The 22,747-nt window shown below is 37.3% G+C and overlaps 1 protein-coding gene across 2 annotated transcripts in view; it reads right to left on the bottom strand.

The window, feature by feature from the left end:
- Positions 1-22,747, bottom strand: part of LOC110031542 (importin-9) — a 95,167-nt gene that overhangs the window by 29,675 nt on the left and 42,745 nt on the right. For both annotated transcript variants that reach the window (XM_020734790.1, XM_020734791.1), the window contains exons 15-24: positions 17,159-17,228; positions 16,987-17,051; positions 16,842-16,903; positions 16,645-16,768; positions 16,068-16,125; positions 15,810-15,922; positions 13,592-13,669; positions 13,438-13,500; positions 13,235-13,330; positions 12,906-13,015 (exon numbers count right to left, since the gene is read on the bottom strand). In XM_020734790.1, the coding sequence (XP_020590449.1) occupies positions 12,906-13,015; positions 13,235-13,330; positions 13,438-13,500; positions 13,592-13,669; positions 15,810-15,922; positions 16,068-16,125; positions 16,645-16,768; positions 16,842-16,903; positions 16,987-17,051; positions 17,159-17,228 (839 nt within the window). The remainder of the gene's footprint in view (positions 1-12,905; positions 13,016-13,234; positions 13,331-13,437; positions 13,501-13,591; positions 13,670-15,809; positions 15,923-16,067; positions 16,126-16,644; positions 16,769-16,841; positions 16,904-16,986; positions 17,052-17,158; positions 17,229-22,747) is intronic.

The following is a 22,747-nucleotide window of genomic DNA, read 5'->3' on the forward strand; positions in this document are numbered from 1 at the left end:
GACTTGTGTTAAGAAAGGCAGAGGTAGACCTAGGAAGACTTGGGCTTATTGTATTAAAAATGATCTTAATTTATTAGAACTAAATGAAAATATGACACTAAATAGGACGCAATGGAGAAAAAGGATTCATGTAGCCGACCCCACGTAGTGGGATAAAGGCTTTGTTGTTGTTGTTGTTGTTGTTGGTCCTATATAAATTAAATTGAAACAATATTTTTCAAAATTAAAATACTATTTTAAATATCCATAAACTAAATTAAATTAAATCCTAAATAAAGAAAACGCGACATTTATTTGGCCGACATACCCAAAGATCACTCATAGCCATAATGATAACTTATCAAAACAAAAAAAAAGTAAATCTCTTCCACCATAAATTTTTCAATGATGAAGAATAAATATTCCCACGATTTGGCGGTTGTGTTAGAAATTGAAAACCGTTGAAACACCGATTCGAGAAATCCGAGGCAAAACTATGAACAAAAGCGCACAAACAAGAAAACAAGGAAAACTTAAAGAACACCAAGACTTAATGCAGGAAAAATCTAAGAATAGGAAAACAACAAAGAGCCACACGACACCAAAAAAATTCACTATAAAAAAAGGAGAAATAAAACAAATTACGCCAAACTCGAACCTCTCTTTAATCTAAAACTTGCGAACACTCATTTCACTCTTTCAGAGAAAGAGAACTCGTGAAATGCAACTTCGGCACGCTCTTGCTCTTCTATTAACTTGCTTTCCCGCTGCAAAAAAATTTAAATCCTCAACTGCAAAAAAGTAAATATTCCCTCATAGCCATAATGATAACTTATCAGAACAAAAAAAGTAAATCTCTTCCACCATAATGATAACTTATCAGAAAAAAAAAAAAAGTAAATCTCTTCCACCATAAATTTTCAGTGATGAAGAATAAATATTCCCACGATTTGGCGGTTGTGTTAGAAATTGAAAACCGCTGAAACACCGATTCGAGAAATCCGAGTCAAAACTATGAACAAAAGCGCACAAATAAGAAAACAAGGAAAACTTAAAGAACACCAAAACTTGATGCAAGAAAAATCTAAGAATAGGAAAACAACAATGGGCCACACCACACCAAAAAAAAATCACTATGAAAAAGGAGAAATAAAATAAATTACGCCAAACTCGAGCCTCTCTTTAATCTAAAACTCGCGAACACTCATTTCTCTCTTTCACAGAAGAGAACTCGCGAAATCCAACTTCGGCACGCTCTTTCTCTTCTATTAACTTGCTTTCCCACTGCGAAAAAATTTTAAATCCTGAACTGCAAAAATTTGGCTTTAGACGTCAATCCTAGGCGTCGAGTTTTCGGGTTGTCTGTTTTGAAAACAGGAAACGAACCTAACTGGGTGTGGCAGCGTCTACTCTGGCACTGGGGCGCCCAATTGCTGCGCCTACGCATGCTTTCCAAGCATAGAGGAGCCCAATCGCTGAGTCTAAGCGTTGCTTCGAGACAAAGGGGCGCTTAGTTCGCTCCTTGATACAAGAGATGATAATCCCCTTGCTTGAATTAAACATTGATCGCCAACAATCACGCTTCATATCTAACAATACTATTTTGAGACTAATTGCAATTAGTTGCTCTCCTCCAATATATACCTATATATTATAGTAATGAATTGTAGTGTTGCTCAACCCCCGGTCTCTACTCTAAACCTTTTTGAACTCCAACCAAAGGCAAGCATAGCTTTAGTTCCTAAATTGTAAGAAACCTTAATCAACATATGTGTAGTATTCTAAACTATGTATTTTCTCCGAAGATAACTGTCCATCTTTTAGGAGTGAACGAGTGAATTAATACCTTAGCTGAATGTGTTTCATCCTAGCAGGAAAAGCAATGAATAACACTCATATTATCACTATGCAGCTTTCAAGTCTCTTGCTCCTTGCCCAATTCTACCATAAATTCCTATAGCCAAATCGTCTTGTTAACCACAGTGATAATAATGTACTCAGCTTCTGTAATAGAAAGTAAAATTATTTTTTACAACTTAGAAACCCAAATCACTGTTTTGTTACCAAAATAAAAATTTAATGCGTTATACTTTTATCATTAATACCTCCTGTCATAATTGAATCAAAATATCCCTGTACATTAATTGTTGCACTTCCAAAATAAAATGGTTTATTGATTGTTTCTATCAAGTATCCGAAAAGCCACTTCACTATCTCCTCGTGATGTTTCTTTGAATCACCCAGGGACCTACTGATCATTTCCAATATATATGCAATATCATGTCTTGTACATATCATTACATATATCAAACTTCTAACTACTGAAGCATATGAGGTTCTTTTCATAAGTGTTTACTCTGCTTCAGACATGGGCGATTATTCTTTAGATAGTTTAAAATGACTATCTAATGGGTGTAAACAGGTTTTGCCTCGCTCATGTCAAAACTGTAGAATCTTCTCAACATATTCTTCCTGAAAACTTCAATGTCCCTGCACTTATGTCCCAACTTATTTAATACCGAGAATTTTTATGGTTGAAACTAAATCCTTTATTTCAAACTCCCTTTATAATTACTCTTTCAAGTCCATAATTTTTTTCACATACACTTCTGCAATCATCATACCATTCATATATAAAAAAATCAAAATATATAGCAATTATCAAGGTTTTTATTAAAGCAAAAGTAATCTCCTAAGCACTTTATGTATTCATTATATGGCGTAAACATATCAAATCTCATGTACCATTATCTTGGGGTCTGTCTCAAACCATAAAAGCACTTCTTCAGTCTGAAAAATTTATCTTCTTTTCCTACAATTTCAAATCCTTACAACTGCATCATATATAGTTCATCTTCTAGATCATCATGCAAGAAGACTATCTTCACATCTGTCTGTTTCAAATGTAGATCTGCCTTTGCTACCAACCTCAACACAACTCTAATAGTTGTCATCTTCAATACGGGAGAAAATATTTCAGTGTAGTCTACTCCTTACCTTCGATGAAACCCCTTTACAATAAGTTTCTCCGTGTAACGTCTGCTAACATCTGACACATCTTTCAACCTATAAATCCACTTATTGTGCAGTGTTTTTTTATCATCTGGTAATTCTATCACATCTCATGTCTGATTTGACTTTAGTGTCTGCATCTCATCATCCATTACAAACTCTCACTCCTTTGAATCTTCAACATGAGTGCATATTCATAGCACTCTGGTTCACCACCATCATTCAGCAATAAATAATACAAATAAGAAAAATACTTATGTATCGATTGTGTGATTCTGTTAGACCTCCTGACTTGAGTAGCAAGTATAAAAGGAAATTTATATGTTTCATCAGATTGAGCATCTTTTCCTCACCATCTTCCTAATCATCAGTATCTTCTATCTCAACATATTTGAAAGACTCTTCAGAAGTAAATAATGAACAAGCTTAAGTTCTATTTTTGTCCTTATGCATCTCCATTTCAGTGAAAGTAACATCGCTACTTCTAATAAATTTCTGATTTTGATAGTTTCATAATTTGTACTCAAATTCATTCGAGACAAAACCAAAAAAAGTATACTTGATAGATTTTCAATCAAGCTTACTTCTTGATTCTGCATCAATGTGAACATATAATAAACAATCAAATACTTTCAAGCGATATAGATTTATCTCTTTATCACTTTTCTTCAAGTAACCCTTCATCTAAAGGGACTGATGGACCCCGATTTATCAAATAAACTGCAGTATTCAATTCTTCTGCTCAAAACTGTTTTAGAAAGCCTGCAAACAACCTCGTAGTCCTAACACGTTTGTGATGGTTCTATTCATGCGCTCAACCACATAATTTTGTTGTGGTGTCCTTGGAACAGTTAACTCGTGTTTGATTCCTTCTCAAGCACAATAACTCTTGAATTGATGATCACAATACTCGTCATTATTATCTAATCTAAGTCACTTCAACCTCGAGCTCGTCTTATTCTCATTAATGATTTTACACTTATTAAACAGCTCAAATACATCACATTTATGTTTTAAAAAGTTCACTCATACCTTCTTGATGAGATCATCAATGAAAGTGACAAAATATTGAGAACCTCCAATGAACTGAACTGGATTAGGACCCCATACTTGTATGTAATAACTATAGCTTCTGGGATTTCATCTTTGACCCATTTCTAGAGAAAAAGAACTTTTTTTGCTCGTCATAAAAACAAAGTTCACAAAAATATAATTCTATAGACTTAAAACCATTAAGTTGATTCTTAGAAAGGATGGACTTCATACATTTCTCACTCATATGGTCAAGTCAGTGGTGCCATAGACTTGCACACCTTTTGTTCCAGCAATAAAAATGGATTCAAATATCTCATTGAGCAAGAAAAGGATGCCATCAATATTGCCTCAAGCTATCATCATTATGCCTTTAATCACTTGACCTTATAAGCTGACTCACAGAAATCAAATTTCTCTTCAAACATGGAGCATGTCTAACTTCATTGAGCTTCCAGACTGATATATTTCACAACCTGATATCAACATCACTCATTCCAACAATATTGCATGCCTTGTTATCTCCCAAATAAACCTTCCCTAGATCATTGTGAGTGTACTTTTTAACAGATCTTTGTTGGGCCATGAATCAAAAGAGGCACGTGAATATATTATCCAAGATCCAGTACTACTTAGGGACAATACAAAAAAGACCCCTGAGATTTCATCTGTTGAGACATATGCAGAGAGGTTCTAATTTAGAACTCTACAAACAACCTTTGGAGCTTTGTGGTCCTTCATGAAGTGACCAATCTTCCTGCAGTTTCAACATTCACCTTTGCTTTTTTTCCTCCCTAAATTGGACTTTCCTCTCCTAGACTTGAGTCTTTCCCTCTATCAAAATTCTTTCCTTTGTTTTCAACATTCAAAATAGAATTTGAAGTTTCACTGCTCGACTTCTTGCAGACAACTTCATTCAAAACTAACCTCACAATGTGATCAAAGTTTAACTTTATGCTACTTGAAGAGTTACTCATCACAGTGACTCGTCCATGCCAACTGCCTGGCAATGAAGATAAGAGTAACAGTGCCCTAAACTTGTCATCGAACTTGATTCCAAGAGAAAAGATTTCAAATGTCACAATTTTAGCAACATTGCTTCTGACTACCCAAAAAAAAAAGAGTAATCTCTTTCATTGAGCAAAAACCAGTTGAAGAAATGAATAGTAAAATGCAAAAGAATAAAGACTTTAGAAAAGAGCACCAACTTCCACCAGACAAATGTAAGATGCTAATGATTTGATTGGTCCTTCAAGTTTAGCCCATGAAAAAAATTCCAGCAAGACTAACATTGGTTATCCTAAAATTTAGAGAGTCCAAGGAGTCGATACCAAAAAAGGGGCAGCCCCTATTAAAGAGTTATCGAATGTCTTGACTGAAAGTTTACCTCCAAGATAGTTGTCACTGAGAGTGGTCCAGCAAGCATACATTTCATTCCAATGTTGATTCTTCGAGGCAGACTTATTTATCGGATGCGTTTAACTGAGTAGGAGTACTTAAAGCAGGTTATATATTTAATGTCTAAAGACTTGCTCATAATAATACTCATCTATATACAGTTTTAGCTCTGATTGTGCTAAAAAATGGTTATCTATGTTATCAGGACTGACTTCGGAATGACATATATTTTAGAATTACATGGAATGAATGTGACAATAAATTTTAAAGTGAGATTGCCTAAGATACAATGAAAAAATAACTTTGTTATGGTGGTAGATCGATTCCACAAGCCCACAAAGAAAAGTTAAAGCCTCTCCACCTAGGAAGAATAATGCAAGAGCTCTCCCGCAATATCACGATCGCAGGATCCAATGATTACGGGATTTTATCTGTCATATAATCAATCCTGACAAACTAGAATCGATTCTCGACCGATTAAGGAATTTTTAGCAGGATTTATACAATCCCGCAAGGTGAGACGAGCGAGATTATCTCATTCCATGTTGAAACAGGGATTTCTTGTTTATTTGCTACGACAGGTCCTTATAGGGCCTAAGTTTCTTATATTAGTAAATTAGAATTAGGGTTTTTTTTATTGAGATTATTTTTATGTTGTTATTTTCTATTTTTACCGACTTTTGCTTTGTTTTATGCATTTTGAAGATGTGATCTCTGATTTCTACCATTAGAAGTTTTGTATCCTCTTCATTTTTCAAGTTGTGCCTGTAGCTTATTCAGGAAGGAGATGAACCTCTTCACAGTTCCAACTGAGTCCTTTCGTGACCCTCTTTGTTGTTTTCAGTCGAGAGAACCACTGAATTACATATATTCCCTTCCAAACAACGTCGAACACACATATTATCATCCCTTCGTCATTCTACAACCACCTCCCATTAAATCCACATCTTAAACACCTTCTAGGAGCCCTATGATGGTGTCAATTAGACTTTTGATAAAATTAAATAACACTATAATGCTCAACACAAAGAAACTCTTAATCAAATGCATAAAATGGTCCAATATCATTTTAGCGATCAACAAACAATATCTTTAAGAATATTTTTACTCTCTGTATAAGATATTGCATATCTCAACACAGTTAAGAGATTCTCCTGGAGATAATTTTCCTTATTTCTATCTCCCTAAACTCTTATTCTTACCTAAACCTACTAAAAATAACTTTTTCAATTCAAAATCAAATATAACAGCACAAATTTATTTCCAATAACTTCAAAATAATATTTTTAGCTCAGAATATATTCTCCTCATTCAGGCCTTGAAGCTTCCACATCTAGGCCAAACAAAAGTTACAGGAAGAAATGAAAAAAATCAGATTTCTTACTTCAAATCTTAGCCTTCCTCTCCTTCTCTTCTTCTTCCTCCCCTCCTCTAATATCCCTAATCTTCCCTCAGCCCAACCTCTACCCACAGCTCCTCTGTTTCAAGTAAATAGTTACGTGAAATGGATATTAAATGAATTGCTTGAGTGATGTTAAGGATATATATAAACGTAAATACTGTTATACAAAAACTTTAATTAAAATCATCCTAGCGGGAAATGAATATTACATGAATTGCTTGAGTGATGTTAAAGATATATATAAACGTAAATACTGTTCTACTAAAACTTTAATTAAAATGAGCCTAGCGGCAAAAAATTACATTCGGCAGTGCATGTCAATTTAAGAGGAAAGGAAGGGTTTGTGACAATGCAATAAGTCTTGGATTATAAAATTAATAGCATAGTGAAATTTAATGGAGTTGAGCAAAAATTTTATAGAAATACTTTCAATGATTTTTGAGATATGAAAAAGTAAAGTATAAATTTATAAAGAAAATATCATATTACTTTTTTAACATTTTTGGATATTACAACAACCACTTCAATCAAAAGATGTCACTAGAATATCCCTTTGAGATATGAAAAAGTAAAGTATAAATTTAAAAGAAAATATCATATTACTTTTTTAACATTTTTGGATATTACAACAACCACTTCAATCAAAAGATGTCACTAGAATATCCCAAAAATGCCTGCCCTACCAGATAAAGCCAAAGTTTAATAATTCACTCCCCACTTTTGGATCACCATTCAACATCTTCTCAACATAGGTCATATTCAACATCTAACGTCCCAATTAATCAATATATACCAAACTTAGTGATATTGGAGTTAACCCAAACCACAATGGAAATACAAATACTATTGCTGAAATTCAATAGGTTACAACGACGCCTCCTTAACATAAACAATACAAACATATAAACGGAAATGACAACGATGACGCTGCACAAAACACATAAAAGACTCTCTAGGGGAGAGCGGCAGTTCCAGCAGGACTGGAAAGGAGTGTCAGTTCTAAAACGACCAAAAGGGAGGGCGATAGTGCTGGAAGATGACGACCGACAAGTGATGGCGGGGGTAGAAAGCAGCAGGAAGAGGGCTCGAGTTATGGTCGACAACAAGGAAAGGTCGGGACACCTGTGTAGTGAGTGGAAGGGAACTAGAGAGGGGTTGCAGTGGCCCTGGATAGTAGCAGGCAAGTGGTGGTGGGCTGGATAGCGGCAGGAATTGGTGTCCAAAGGCTGGACAACAACTGGACAAGGTCAAGGTGGACTAGACGACCACAGGAACAGGTGTCGGTGGGTCGGGCAGCAGTAGGAAAGGACCCTGGAGAGTTGGCCGCAGCAAGACCTGGAAGGGCATGGCGGTAGCATAAAAAAGCCCAGTGGCTTGGACAGCGGCGTGAAGATGGGTGGAAGGTGGCTTGCAGCTGTTACAAGGGAGTTGGAGCTCTGGATGACAGCAGAGAAGATGGTTTGCAGCTGCTGCAAGCAGGGCCAGAGGGGGCTATGGGGTTGAGTTACAACCGGAACACCACCCAGAACCTTAGAGATGGTCACCACTTCGGACGAGTTACAGTCAAAACATTTTTTCGTCGTCGGGTACAGTCTCAGAAGGGGAAGACACCTCAGAGGCAGCAACTGAAATCAGCAATCCTCAAAAAGCCTCCTCACCCTAGGCGAACACAGCATTATATAAAGGATTTTAGCAAAAGAAATAGGAAAGAATTTGGAATTGGGATAGAGGTCCAAGGTGGTAGAATAGGTAGGCAATTTTATAGAGAGGAATTAAATTGGAAAGGAATAAAAGTATGAAAGGGGATAGAAAATGCAAACAATAGAATATGAATGAATTCGAATTGGATAGAAATAGGAAATAAGAGGGGGAGGGAAGGCCTGGCCCGCATCACTTGGCTTCTCCAATAAATCACCAGCTTTTTTCTGACTTCACACCCACATAATTGATTTGACTTGACATTTTCAATGCAAATCTAAATCAATTCGCATACTATATCACAAGATTCACAAGTATCAATGAAAAATGACAATTGTTCAGGGATAAAAAAACTTTATTATTCAGCATGCAACAAATAAAAGCTCCAATAAGTTCAACATAAATAATCGAGTAACCACTAAGCTCTTCGGAAAGTAATAAAAAGATGTTGTCCAAATGTAAGCATCAAGCACATACATTTCTTTTGTTGTCCATGTGTTAGCATCAAGCAAACACAAAATTAAACAAAAAGATGATATCCATGTGTTTGGAAAAATGAACATAAGAGGCTGAAGTTCAACTGTACAATAGATAAAAAAGAATTGATGCATTACTTGATAAAAAAAAACATTTTTCAAGCTATACATTTATAAGAAATTAAATTAGACCAACAAGCATTTGGTTTTCCAAATAAGCCAGTAAGAATTCATTACCCATTTCTACACTTGGTAAGAATATCTAGAAATCTGAACTCTATTAAATCTAAGTTCTAAATAGTGAAAGCCATGATGAAGCATTAAAATGCCAGGTCCAAGAAAAGAAACAAAATTAACTTTCGAAAAATTCAGAAGTTGCACCATTTACATATTCCCACGGGGATGATTGTCAAGTGTATGAAAGCTACATTGACCGGTTAATAATAAAAATTTTCCATTTTATCATTCCTTCTTCCTATCTCTTCAAGAAGAAAAAAATTTTCTAATACTAAGATGAGAAATGTGCAACCAGCAGTCAATCAATAAATTGCTTTAAGTTGACGTCATAAACAAGTCATTAGAAAAACTGGCAAAAAAAGATGTCAACCTCAGTACTTTCAACACATTTTTCATAATTAAAGAGATCAATTGGAAGTTAATGTTAGTTATATTCATTTTATTAACCAAAGTTGCTCTCAACTCCAAAATTTGCTAAAGCTTTTAGTGGTTGTTTGCTCGGCAAGAAAAGTAGTGCAATGCAGTCCTTGACATGAGTTTTGGAAATCCAAGTATTTGGTCAAAAGAATAATAAATGTTGTGTAAAATTACAATGTATTTATAACTTATGCTCTAATTCAATTTCAATGTATTTGAGATTCGTTAGATTTGAGTGAATTCCAAAAATGTCATGCCAACAAAAAAAACTCCTAACACTCCACCCATGCCAGCAACCGCCAACCACCAATCACCGCATGGAGTCCACCACACAGCCCTCTGCCCACAGCCAATTTGCCCGCAGATGTCGCCTGCCAGCTACCCCACCAATACCGGAGTTAACCCAAACCACAATAGAAATACAACTAATATTGTTGCAATTGAAAAGGGTGACAAACAAGACACTTGAATACAGTTAAAACGACACACAAAACTAGGAAGCAAGATGATGTGTTTCCCCTCCTTGGTGAATAAGTAGGTGTTTCTGAATCGATTGTGTTGAATCCAACAGTCAAATTTTTGTGGTTTCCCCAACAACAGGTGACAAAAATCCATGGGTACTACATCACACAATCAATCTTGCAGCTAACTCCCAATCAAAAACTCTACCAAGTATTTTCGATCAATGCTGACACAGTTCTCCTTCTTCAGCCACATCAAAGAATATGGTTGGGAGTGCCTCTTAGACATGAAGCCCAACTTCTCCACTATCTATGAAGATGCCACATTCTTACTGCTCCATCCATCGATGATGAAATTGCATACATTTTCATTCACAGTACAGTGGTAGTAGAATATATTGTGACGAAGTCACTGCGAATCTCCCGTATCCTCGATCTGTAAGACCCGTCAAACCACAAGCGTCTCTCCTTCATCCGGTGGAAGATGATACACCTCACCCTGTTCCTCAGTTGTCTCTCCGTCGCCAACCTCCTCAACGGCGCCCTACTATGTAAAAGACACAACTCGGCTCGTCAGGCAGTTGGAGGTAATGTGCCCAAATATGTGGCATTAGAAGTATTTTCTGGCAGGATCTATAGTAGATGTGCTACTCTTCTCGAGTTTCTTCTCACTTGGGGTGGCTTTGTCCTTATCCGAACCAACTTTCTCAGCTTTCCGGGACATGCTTTTGCTAGTGTCTCCAACTATGAGTGGTTGCTTGACTGATTGTGATTGTCTGTTCTGTTTTTGTTGCATTTTCATTTTCAATGCTAAGGTCAGGACATCTCCTAGTGACAAATAAGGCTACAACTATACCACATTGATAATAACGGGCTTCAAGTCCTCCACATAATGAGCTATGCTATGTTCCTCTGGCTCGACCAAATCACACTTCATCTGCAACTGGTGATATTGCACTGTGAACTCCTCCACTTAGAGGTTTATCTATTACAGGTTGTGGAGTCTCAGAAACATATCATGGTAAATCCACCATTATTCAATAAAGTCTTCTAATACATAGCTCCATCAAGCTCTAGTAAATCCACCTTTATTTCAAAGTCCTTGTGTCCTCCATATGTGGTCTCCTCTAATACTAAATTTCAAAACGTTGTGGTCTATCTTCTTCATCGCCGAAATCCTACCAACGGAAGGGGTTGAAATTCTTCTCTCTTTCGCCTCTTCAACTTTTCCTATCACCATTGAGGGTAAATCTCCCCTGGGTTTCATCCTCAATGTCCACCAGTCTTCATTGAAGTCCACAGATCTCTCGTTGTCCCTCTTCCCGGGTTGGCTCGACCATTTATCTCCTTGGTGACATAGTTAGGGCTTGGAGTTTGAAGGTGAAAGAAAGTGTAAAGATTGATTTATGGTTGTTGATTTTAAAAATCAACAAGGCAAAATTAGGGTTAGGTAAAAGTTTGTTTATGATTTGGAAAAGAAAAGTGGATGCTAGGAAACCCTAGGATAAGACTAGGTTAGACAGCTCTGATACCAAATAATACCGGAGTTAACCCAAGCCATAATAGAAGTGCAATTATTATTGCTGAAATTTAAAAAAGTTACAAACAAGACACTTGAAAACTGGAAAAAACAACGGCACAACACAAAACTAGGGCGTCGATCGGGGTGGTGAGGAAGCTGCCAACAACGACTACAATTGGGGCAAAATAGGGATGCATTTGGAGGACAGTTAGGGTTAGGGTGGCGTAAAGTGTGGCTAGGAGGGTAACAGGGATTAGGTGAATTGTGGTTTGGATGCAGTAGGTAGAAAGCAGTAGGATGGTGATAGGCTATGGTAAGGGGGTAGAAAGAAGTGGGGATTGTGGTTGGACGACGGAAAAGAGGGAAGGTGGCTGTGACTAGGCTACAGCAAGAGGAAAAGGGAGGATGTGTGGTTGAACTGCAGAACAGGGAGGCAAGTTGGTCAAGGGAGATGGGGGACTATGGCGGAAGAACTATAGCAAGCAGGAAGGGGAGTGAAGGGCGGCAGCAAGGAGGAGGTTGTGGGATGGTAAAGCGGACGATAATCACCACCTCGGAGTGAGATACAGTCAGAGCACCATTTGTCCTCAGATTCAACCCTAAAAGGGAAAACGGAGGAAGCTGACAGTTGTCCTAACATAAAACACACCAAAAATAATCCTAAACAAAACAAAGGGCCTATCTATAATAGTAGATAAGTAAGGAGGGGGAAGCCCCTCCTCTTGAGCGGTAAAACCAACCCCACCTAGGGTTGGCCAAATGCTAAAACAGCCCCCTCCCGCGTCACCCACTCTGCAGACCTTAGTCGCCGTTGACAGGAGTGTTTTACATTGAATTCATTTCTTCTTCAAACCAAAAAAGAAAAGGTACAGTCTTGCATTTATTTTGCATTCAACCAAATAACTTCAAAATATTTCAAACACAAATTTACACTGCATTTCTTTTTCAACAACCAAACGGTTCTTAGCTTCGTTGTGTGTGTGTGTGTGTGTGTGTGTGTGGAGGGGGCATAAGGCACAATATTTCCATAGCGTTTTGGTTTCACCAAAGACAAACATAACCACTATCAAATCTTAAGAATTCAGATAACATCAAGCTTAAACTAACAGTTTTTGGGGAATTTTAAATGTCAGCCCATGCCCTACATGAATGATAACAATTACAGCCGGAAAAGATGAGTAAAAAAAATATGGATACAACCCAAAATGAAGGAGTTCAAAGAAAGAGTTTCCAGACTCCTAAGAAATACGAAAACTTTCCATAAATCATACCTTGAAGCTGCATCAAGAAGCCTTTTCATTGTAAATGATGGATCACCATTCCAGGAAAGCAACTCATGCTTTCCACCGGCAAGAAATGCAGCAAGACATTCTGTCGCATTCTGGTTACAAAATCCAGAGAGAGAAGCAAGCATTAATGATTATGCATCATGCATTTAAAATGGACGTGCCTTTAGGATAATTGAATGGTTTTTTATTATTATTATTTTTATCTTTTATTTTTTTATGTTGGTATTAGCCTCGCACTTTAGGATCATTGGATGTGGTTGAAGCTAAGAAAGTAAAAATATTAGCTGCACCAAAAAGAGTTCGGTAAAGACCTGCAATTCACCGTGATCATCAGTTTCAAGCACTACTTGGATGGTAGAATTAAAACAATTATCAAAAACAGCCTTTACAACTTCAACAGGCGCACCCTGAAAAGAAAAAATAAAAAATTATAATTGGCACAAGATGCAAATATAACAGGCAACAAACAGCAGTACCAAAAGTTAAAAAAAAGACTGTAGAACTTTAACCATACTTTCAATATCATTGTTAAAAGATCAAATGAACCTGCAAGCAATCCACCCGTCTGGTTCCTTGGCTGACAAAAGTATATGTAAAATAAAATTAAGCTAGAGTTGAATGAGCTTAGACTAGTAAAGATTTGTCATTAGAAATCTTAAAAAACTCACATTTTCTAATATGGAAGCAATGGACGGTATGATTCTGGTGACCAGAGGCTGCATGCATCCAGGAGCATTTTTGATAGCCTGAAAACTAGAAAGTTAATCTGTAATAATAAAGTTGTTTACATGAAAGAATTAAATCAAATTAATCTGGGTAATAAGCTAGTCCCTCAAACCCAGAATATGCAATCAAATGTCACCGGCAATAAAATAATAGAAGCTGCAGATACGCAGAAAGCAATATGATTACTTCAATAAGTTTAGGAAAACACAATCCATCACTAAATCAAATTAACTCACTGGCAGGGTATAGTGTTCAGGACTTTTATATAACCCAATTTTTTAAAATAAGTTTTTTTTTTTCATTACAGATCATCGTTTAAAAAAAGCTCTTGCCAAGACAAGACTGAATCCTTGTATGTAATTCTTGAATGAAGCATAAAAAACCAGAAGAAAAGATAGATCTAATCAACCATCCACAAAGAATAAATACAATGTATCAAATTCCAGGGCATTAGATTTGCTGAATGCCTCAAAATTAGAAAAATCAAATATTATTGAGAAAAGTTTTATTGAATAGAAACTCTCTTCTGCGCTCCCAAGAAAAAAAGGGATTTCCACGTTAAAGATTTGAATAAGGAAACATACGACCATATCTGACATGGGAGCTACTAGCCGTTTCCAATATATGCTGCAGTCCCGTGACCAGGAGAGCTTTGTTTTCATGTATGGACCAAACCAGTCTAGGTTCTTTCACTGTGGTGGAGTCGGCCGGCCATCCTGGGCCACTCCTCGCTATCCTCTTACTACATATTTGCTTTCTGATTTTCTAGGTTTAATTTTTAAGTGAGTTTAATTAGGGACAGTTGTAGGTGTCTGTTTTCTCCCTTCGAGGGCTGTATTTGAGGATTTGGGTGATGCTTCGGTTGTATCTCTCTCCGGAGATGGTCATTATCTTCTCTATTCCCTTTCACATCCTCCTAACGTCGCTCCCGGCCGCCCTCCCTTGCTGCAGCCACTGCTGTGGTTCTTCCTGCAGTCCCTCCCCGTCTAGCTATCACCATCTACGCTACCCTGCAGTCCCAAGCATTCTCCGCTGCTGCCGCCGTCATTCCCGCTCGCTGCCACCACCTGGATACAGCGTTCTTGGCTGTTTTCTATTGTTCCAGCTGCCCGGCCCTTCGTTTCCCTCATACCAGCATGCAGCACTGCCTCAACTCCTCTCCTTGCAGCCGCCGTTGTCCTCCCTTGCTGCCGCAATCCAAGACCGCCCTTTCCAACCATTTCATTGTTGTCCCAGCCCTCCGCTTCGCTGCCAATGCAATTTCAGCCCCTCCTTTTGCCGTCCGAACCACCCACAACCCATTTCACCACCTACTCCGCTCCCCAACCATCGAGCCGACCGCCACCACCCATGGATCGAGCTTTAGTATGAGTTTGTGTCGTGTTTATTGTAATTTCTCTTTCAAGTGTGTTTGATTGTAACCACCTATTTACTTTCAGTAATAATATTTATTATTCCTACTGTGGTTTGAATCAACTCTGGTATCAATATTGCTTGTGGCAGAGTTTCAGTAGATTTATACAGTCATCATGCCCTTCAATAAACATTCTTGAAATGTAGGTCTTCCCAGGGAATTTATAGAAAAGGTAGACCATACCAAAGGCTGAAATGATAAGCCAAATGTTCCAGTAAAACAAAACAAAAATTTTCTAGGCATGAGGTTAGCAGAACCACTAGCATGACTCTCTACACCAACAAGGCATGCAAAAGGCTGTAAATTGTCTTTGTTCAGACCCACAAACATTTTGTACTGCATCACATAATAAACAGTGTATCACCTATTTAATGGGTCATTGTTATGAAGGATTTGTTAAATTATTCTGCTACGGTAAATAATATATGTTTTATGGACTTCTATTAATAAGTTATTTTTACTAAATATTCTTAATAAATGTGATTTTTCTTCGTGCATGCATTAATGAGCTTTGCGATAACTTCATAGCACAAAAATTTAAGTGCCATCAACAACACAAAAAATGGTAGCTCTTCAGTTACAGAAACAATAACAAAAGCTGCTTCCAACCGTGCAACTAATGCAATAGCAAATGTCTGAAACACAAAACAAATCTATAATAGTGTAAAAGAATTTTCTACAGGCGTAAATTCATGCCAAGTATGAAAGATATGTTTGAATTCAACATCATCATCTGGATATGGTACCTCCAAAACTTCCAAGGCATCAATACTAATAAATGGATCCGAAATATGATGTACCCAGACATCAAGCATGACAGGAGAAATAACAGGCTCCAAGGATCTTGATAGTTCATGGCCTACACTCAAGAAAGTCATCAGACGTATTAACAAGTTAAACAAAAAAGTTCATAAATGAAAGCTCAACCAGAACTCCAAAAAAAGTAAAAAAGAGAAGTTGTCCAAAAATTAAGAGCATAAAAAACAAGCTAACAAGTTGCACACCTGCCTTAACAGCTGCTTTAAGTGTTTCAAGCACAAGATGTAGAGTTTCATCAGATGCCTGGAACATATACATTCTAAGGACAGTGAAATATAAGCATTCTCAGGAAGAAAAGCCATAGAAATATTGTTCATTATTCTTCGAAGTTCTTAGTTTTATTGTTTTAATAATAATTAATTGGAAGATTTATATACATACATCTCAATTCCTAAGTATTTACATATCTAACACCTAAACTTCAATTTTTACCTGCATACCACTCAATCTTCAAGTTCTTCGTTTTGTGGTTTTGATGAAACTTAATTGAAAGATTTACTTACATACCACTCAATTCCTTTCTATTTACATATCGAACACCTAAACTTCAATTTTTACCTGCATAACAATTACCTATGTATGAAAAGGTGTTTTTCACTTTTTAAAAGTTAAAATAGTGGTATATTCTATGTGATATGAAAGATTTGGGTGGTATAAATGTAAAAATCGAAGTTTAGGTGTTAGAGATGTCAATAAATAGGAATTGGGCAAAACGCATGCAAACCTTAATTACTTTAACATTGAATATTCGAGAAAAACTACCTGCTTAAGAAGCTCAATGAGTGATGAAAGTATACTCATTATACGAGGCTGAATCAGCTCAGACTTAGCATCTGGTAGGAGCTGACACAAAACTTGACAAGCACCAACTTTTACAGGTGGTGGACTGACAAAAAAGAGAAAATTTAACAGCTATGATCTTTTGAATCCAAACGTAACATGTCTCATGTGGTTCTTACACATCTGAAGCGATTGCTTGTGCAGCAGCATATAGGAAATGCTCGCGTGTAGTGTGACCAATCTGTTTCCACTCAAAAAATATGAATATTCAGCAATGACAACTCACCCGAAGTTTCTTGTAATAAAATTATATCTGATTATTACCACGGAGGAAAACTTGGAAACTACTGAAAAAATCCGTGCGTGTAGAAATGGAAATTTATGCACATCTACAGTTAAGAAATTTGGTAATTAGTAAATTGCAGAAAATAACAAGGATCAATTCATGACTGAGGCCAAAAAAAAAAAAAAAAAAAAACTTTCACCTGTTGTTCACCTGTTGTCACGTCTTCTGCAATCAATTCATCCAAAAAATAACTCAGGCTAACATTTGTTGCTCCTGAATCCTAAAATAATTACAACATGAATTCACTTTGAATGTTCAAAACAAGTACAAATTGATGCAGTAACAAGCCATACGTATTTTATTTTATTATTTTTCTATTTTTGTGAATTTTTAATTTTCATTTTCTTTTTTTTTTCTTTTCTTTCTTTTATTTGGTGGCAGGCTCATAAATAAGACCTAAGCCTGAAGGAAAAGGAGTGATACCAAATCAAATTATAGTTGTATATTGTTTTCTTTTTAATTTTGTCATGGTATCCGCATGAGGCCTTATGAAAGCCACTATTTTCTTCAATAACAACCCAATGACGAAGGAGAATTGCAAGGATCCCAAGTCAGGAAATGATAATGATTCACCTGACCAAGAGTAGTATATTCCAATAATGGCCACAGATATGGCCAAACTTGGCAAGATTTCAAGAGTTGACTGGAGTTACCAACTTTAGATAACAGTGACATGTTTTAAATTTTCATCATTGAATTTCTAATGTTGATTCATAGCCAATTACTAGGAATTTCACAAAGACCATCAAGTGAAATTGGTGACTTACAAATTGAGTGCGAAGCTTCATCTAGGCGGAAACAATTGCAACTTGATCACCAACAATAAAAGAAAAATGTACACATACATGGGCAATGATCAAATGACTGTTACAATAATTCTTTCCACTCAATTATGAACTATTCTTGCATCTACAATACCAAATTGTCGTAAGAGAATTTAAGAAGTTTCTGACTATATTGAGGGTCTTTATCAGAGGGACTTTGTTTCAATGCCTGATGTGGGACCTAAAGATAAATATTCAAGAACAACTAACTCTCCAATATATTTGGACTAAGAAAAATGTTTCCCCAAAAATTTAAACAATTAAACAGATCAATTAACATGGTTTCTAGTAAATTTAGAAGAACTACTCAAAACACTACAGAGCTAATCAACAAGAAGAATTCTAAATTAATACCTCAAATCAAGTTTTATAAATAGGACTAAAAAATGATAACAAACCACACAATTACTCGAATGCAATTAAAAAACAACCATATGGGAGTCCAAATTGTAGCATGTGTTTCAGGTGCAATCAATAGAACTTATTTCAAGTTGTTGTCCGAATCACAGCTCTTTTAAACTTGCTGAAGAAGATGAAGAAATTTTAATAGAATAGAGAAGTAAAAATTTGCAAAAGGAACTTATGCTCATTTTGAATACACTGAAAGCAGGTAGCATTCAATGAGTTTTTTTTAAGTCTAAAAACATTAAAGATACACAGTGCAGGAAAATTTTCAAGACAACGTAATAACAATAAGGTGAAGTCGGGTACTATTTAAAGGTTAGAAAGTATTCTTTGGGTCAAAAGGGAGCGTAGAGTTCAGAAGATAGAATATTAAGAAGTTCCTTTACCTATTGCCAGGTATAATAAAAATGGACCATGGGCCTTGTATTGGATGATTTGTGGAAATGTACATAGACAATATACTCAAATCTACGGCAAAAATGAGAAACAGCATTTATTGTATCTCAGGGAAGTCCCCTGAGTTTTATGTTTTAAATAAAAAGTACACAAATATTGAAATTGCAATATCCTGACTCAACGTTTTATTACTCAGATTTTTAGGAACGTGTGGTCCTTCTTTGTGTTATCATCTTCTTCAGCGTCTATTGTGTCATTACACATTTTTTCAAGAATGTCATGCTCAGTGAAACTGATCACCCCATTGGTTATGTAGTCCGATTTGATATATCCAAATCCGCGACACTTGCAAAACTTTCTGGCTATGACAGCTTTAAAAATGTGGATTGGTTCCACCTGTTCTTCACTCTAACAGCTTTTCTCTGACAGGGTCAGCTTGGATGTTCTCGTGGGTGTAATTTGGTTGTAAGACCCCGAGGTTAAGCACTGCATGTAGGACATGGTGGTTGCCCGGTGATGTAGTCTCTCCACTTTTGAAGCTAGAACTTGAATCTTGTCTATAGTAAGCTGGTAGGAAGTAGTGTTATATCTCTCGTTTCATCTTCAAATTCTCTCGTTCTTCATAGGTTGGCTCTTATCTCGGCCTCCTCTAATACTGTGTCTTCTGCGTCACTAAAGTCCTCCCTATGGAAGGGATTCAAATCCTAGTCCCTTTTTGCCCTTTGATCCGCCAAATTCCGGTCAAGGGTAATCTCCCCAAGGTTTCATCCTCGATGTCTGCACGCTTCCGCTGAATTTGGCAGATCTCTTGGTGTATCTCTTCCAGGGTAGGTATCTCCTGGGTGGTGCGGCTATAGTTTAGGCTTGGGAGGTGAAAGAGGCATGAGACTAATTGAATGTGTGGAAAACATAAATTGGGTTGCTGCTTTTCGACAAATTAAGGTTAGGTCAAAATTTGACTATGGTTTGGTGGGTGCTATGAATGGAATTTTTTTGTGGTGTCTTGGGTAGAGGCAGATGCTAGGAAACCCTAGGATAGAACTTGAGTTAGGCCAGCTCTGATACCAAATTATACTGAAGTTAACATAAACCAAAATAAAAATAGAAATATTATTATTGAATTCAAATAGGTTTACAATGGCAACTCTTCAAACAGGAAATAACTGATAACAAGCAAAAAATGACACAAGCGAACACCACTAAAGCATATCTAAAGAGTGGTGGCTAGATGGATCGGGATGGCTACCGAGGGTGGCAGCAAGGGGAAAGTGCAGAAATGTGGGGACACCAAGTAGGTGGTTGTCCTGGGTGATGACAGTAAGGATTTAGGGCAGATAGCGACGGGACTGTTGTTCCCGGGATGTCCTAGGCGGCAACGGTCAAGTGGGAGGGTTGAGACAGCGGGAAGGAGGTGTAATTTGGGTAACAACAATGTTGGAATAGAGGGGAAGGTGGTTGGTAGGATGAGGACCGTAGAAAATTGCAAATTGAGTGTTGTTGTAGGCAACTGCAGCAAGGTGTGGTAGCAGGAAGCAATGCGGAAGGATACGAAAAAGAATAGGAGGAAGCTAATCACCACCATGGGAGAGAAATACAACCAGGCTCCACCCAATCCCTCAAATACAACCCTCTAAAGGGAAAACGAAGTCAAAGGCTATCCTAACAGAAAAAAGAAATCTGAAATTAATGAAAACGTAACCCCAAGTAAACAAAACTACACATATAAAATAGCTAATACATAAAATAGGAATGAATTAGAGTATGAAGAAAATAGAACTTGTAAGAGAATAGAAAAAAGCAAGGAATCAAATAAGAAAAAAAGGGATCGTGGTTCTATAGACTGCGGCACGTTAAGCTCTCGCGTCAGTGTACGATAGAATAAGTCAAAGAGAAAAACATATTGATATGTCCCTAAAATTCATATTGACGTGCACAAATCTCAGCGCACATTTATACCAAAAATTTCAAAATAAAATTTGGAAATGTCCTATTGTTGGCGTCTGGTAGCACCGCTCGTGACTCGGAATGATGCAAGGCATCAAAAATTGGTTTAGTAATTGGAGGGGTTAGTTGACCCTTCTTTGGCCAAGGGTTGCCACCACGGGGAGTTGGGTCCTCCCCTAGTACCTTTTTTTTAGTTTTTTTATTATATTGCTTTCAGGATGTTTTAGGGTTCAGTTTTATTTATGTTTGTGTCAGAACACTCGTCGGCATCCCTATTTTCCCTTCTAAAGTTGTATCCAAGAGCAAGTGGTGTTTCACTTGTATCTCTTTCCGAAGTGATAGTTATCTTCCAAAGATCGAGTGGTGCTCCGGTTGTATCTCGTTCTAGCTAACGAGATGGTGTTTATCCTTCCCCAACTTTGAATTCCCCCCGCTTCACAGCCTCGCATCCCGCTTTTGTTGCAGCCGCCCAAAATAGTCGTTCCCAGTGGTTTTCTGTATTTTTTTATTTTCTTCATCACTTTCTTTCCCTCCTCTTCGTTGTTGTTGTTGTTCCATGCCTCCCAGTTCGCTACCAAACCTATCCCAGCCCTCTCCCTTCGATGTCGCATTACAAAAAATTCTTCCCTTTGTTGTTCTACCATTGTCCAGCCGCCTGGTATCACTGTCACAGCCCCGCAACTCCTTCCCTTGTTGTTTCACCACTGCCAGCCATCCGATATCATTGTCGCAGCCCCACAACTCCTTTCCTTTATTGTTTTAATGTTGTTCCAGCCACCAAAAAACCCTACTGTCCCCCATCCACAGCCTAGAAACCTCACATGTTGAAATTGCCACCCTCCAACGCCTCAGCTTACTCATTCCAGCCACCTACCACCACTTCCAACTAGGGCTGTGAATTTAGCTCGAAGATCGTTAATCATTCAAAAATTGATTCGAATTTTGGGTAAGATTGACATAAACGAGCCGAGTTACGAGCCAAAATTTTAGATCGAATTTTTTTTAGCCAATTTTGAGTCGACCTCGGCTCGACTCAAAATCGGATTGTTAACAACTTTAGTGATGTTGGGTTGCAAATTTAGCGAACTTGGATCAAAGATCGTTAATCACTCGAAAATTGATTCAAATTTTGGTTTGGATCGAAATAAACGAGTCGAGCTACGAGCCAAAATATTGATTAGAATTTTTTTCGAGCCGACCTCGGCTTGGCTCGAAATCAAATTGTTAACAACCCTACTTCCAACCCACCTAACCAACCTCCACCACCCCTAGATCTACATCTATTTGAGTTTTTGTATCGAGTCTGTTATCATTTCATGTTTAAGTAAATTGGTTGTGATCTCATATTTGCTTTCAGTAACAATATTTTGCTTTTTAGATTTTTTTTTCTTAACTCTGGCATCATTTGGTATCAGAGCTAGTCTAATCCTAATCATATCCTGGGGTTTCTAGCATTCACTATAACCCAACCCTATCTTCACCTTAAATTCTTCTTTCCCACCCTACATCACCCCTACATATCTTCCACCTAGCCATAACCAAACCCTCATCTCGCCACTGAAGTGATAATTTTTAGAGACTCGTTCGGGAGGAAAAGCCACAATGTAGTTTATATGGAAACCTGGAAAGAGATGTTCGTGAATCTTCTATAAAGAATGTACGACAGGAAATCCTTCAATTGTAACTGAGGCTTAGCACCTTCGAGAGGAGGCACTCCAGAAGGGTCACCCGTAGTCACAATAGTAATTTACCAAATAGAAAAAATACAATGAATCCCTTCCACCAAGCATATTTAAGAGATGAAGAAGCACTACCCTAAAGACTTGACATGAAATTTCCAAAAATACAGGATTTTGAAGTAAAAAAGGATTTGTCATATTCTGACGCTCACAAGGATTCAGATGAATTCATCGAGTGGCTCTAGACAGCGGAACGAATCTTTGAGTATCAGGACGTCCTACCAGAGGGAATTGTGAAATTAGCCGACAACAAGTTAAGAAAGAGTGCATCTAGGTGGTGCGATAACTTAAAAAACCTTCAACAGCAAGAAGAAGATATTAAAAATACTACTGGCCTAAAATGAAAAGAGATATGCAGTTCCAGTACCTACCAATTCGTTACAGACAAGACATCTTCTCGGGACATCACTGGGTAACCGCAATTATAAGCA

Source organism: Phalaenopsis equestris, unplaced genomic scaffold, assembly GCF_001263595.1.
Source record: "Phalaenopsis equestris unplaced genomic scaffold, ASM126359v1 Scaffold000840, whole genome shotgun sequence".
Lineage (NCBI taxonomy): Eukaryota > Viridiplantae > Streptophyta > Magnoliopsida > Asparagales > Orchidaceae > Phalaenopsis > Phalaenopsis equestris.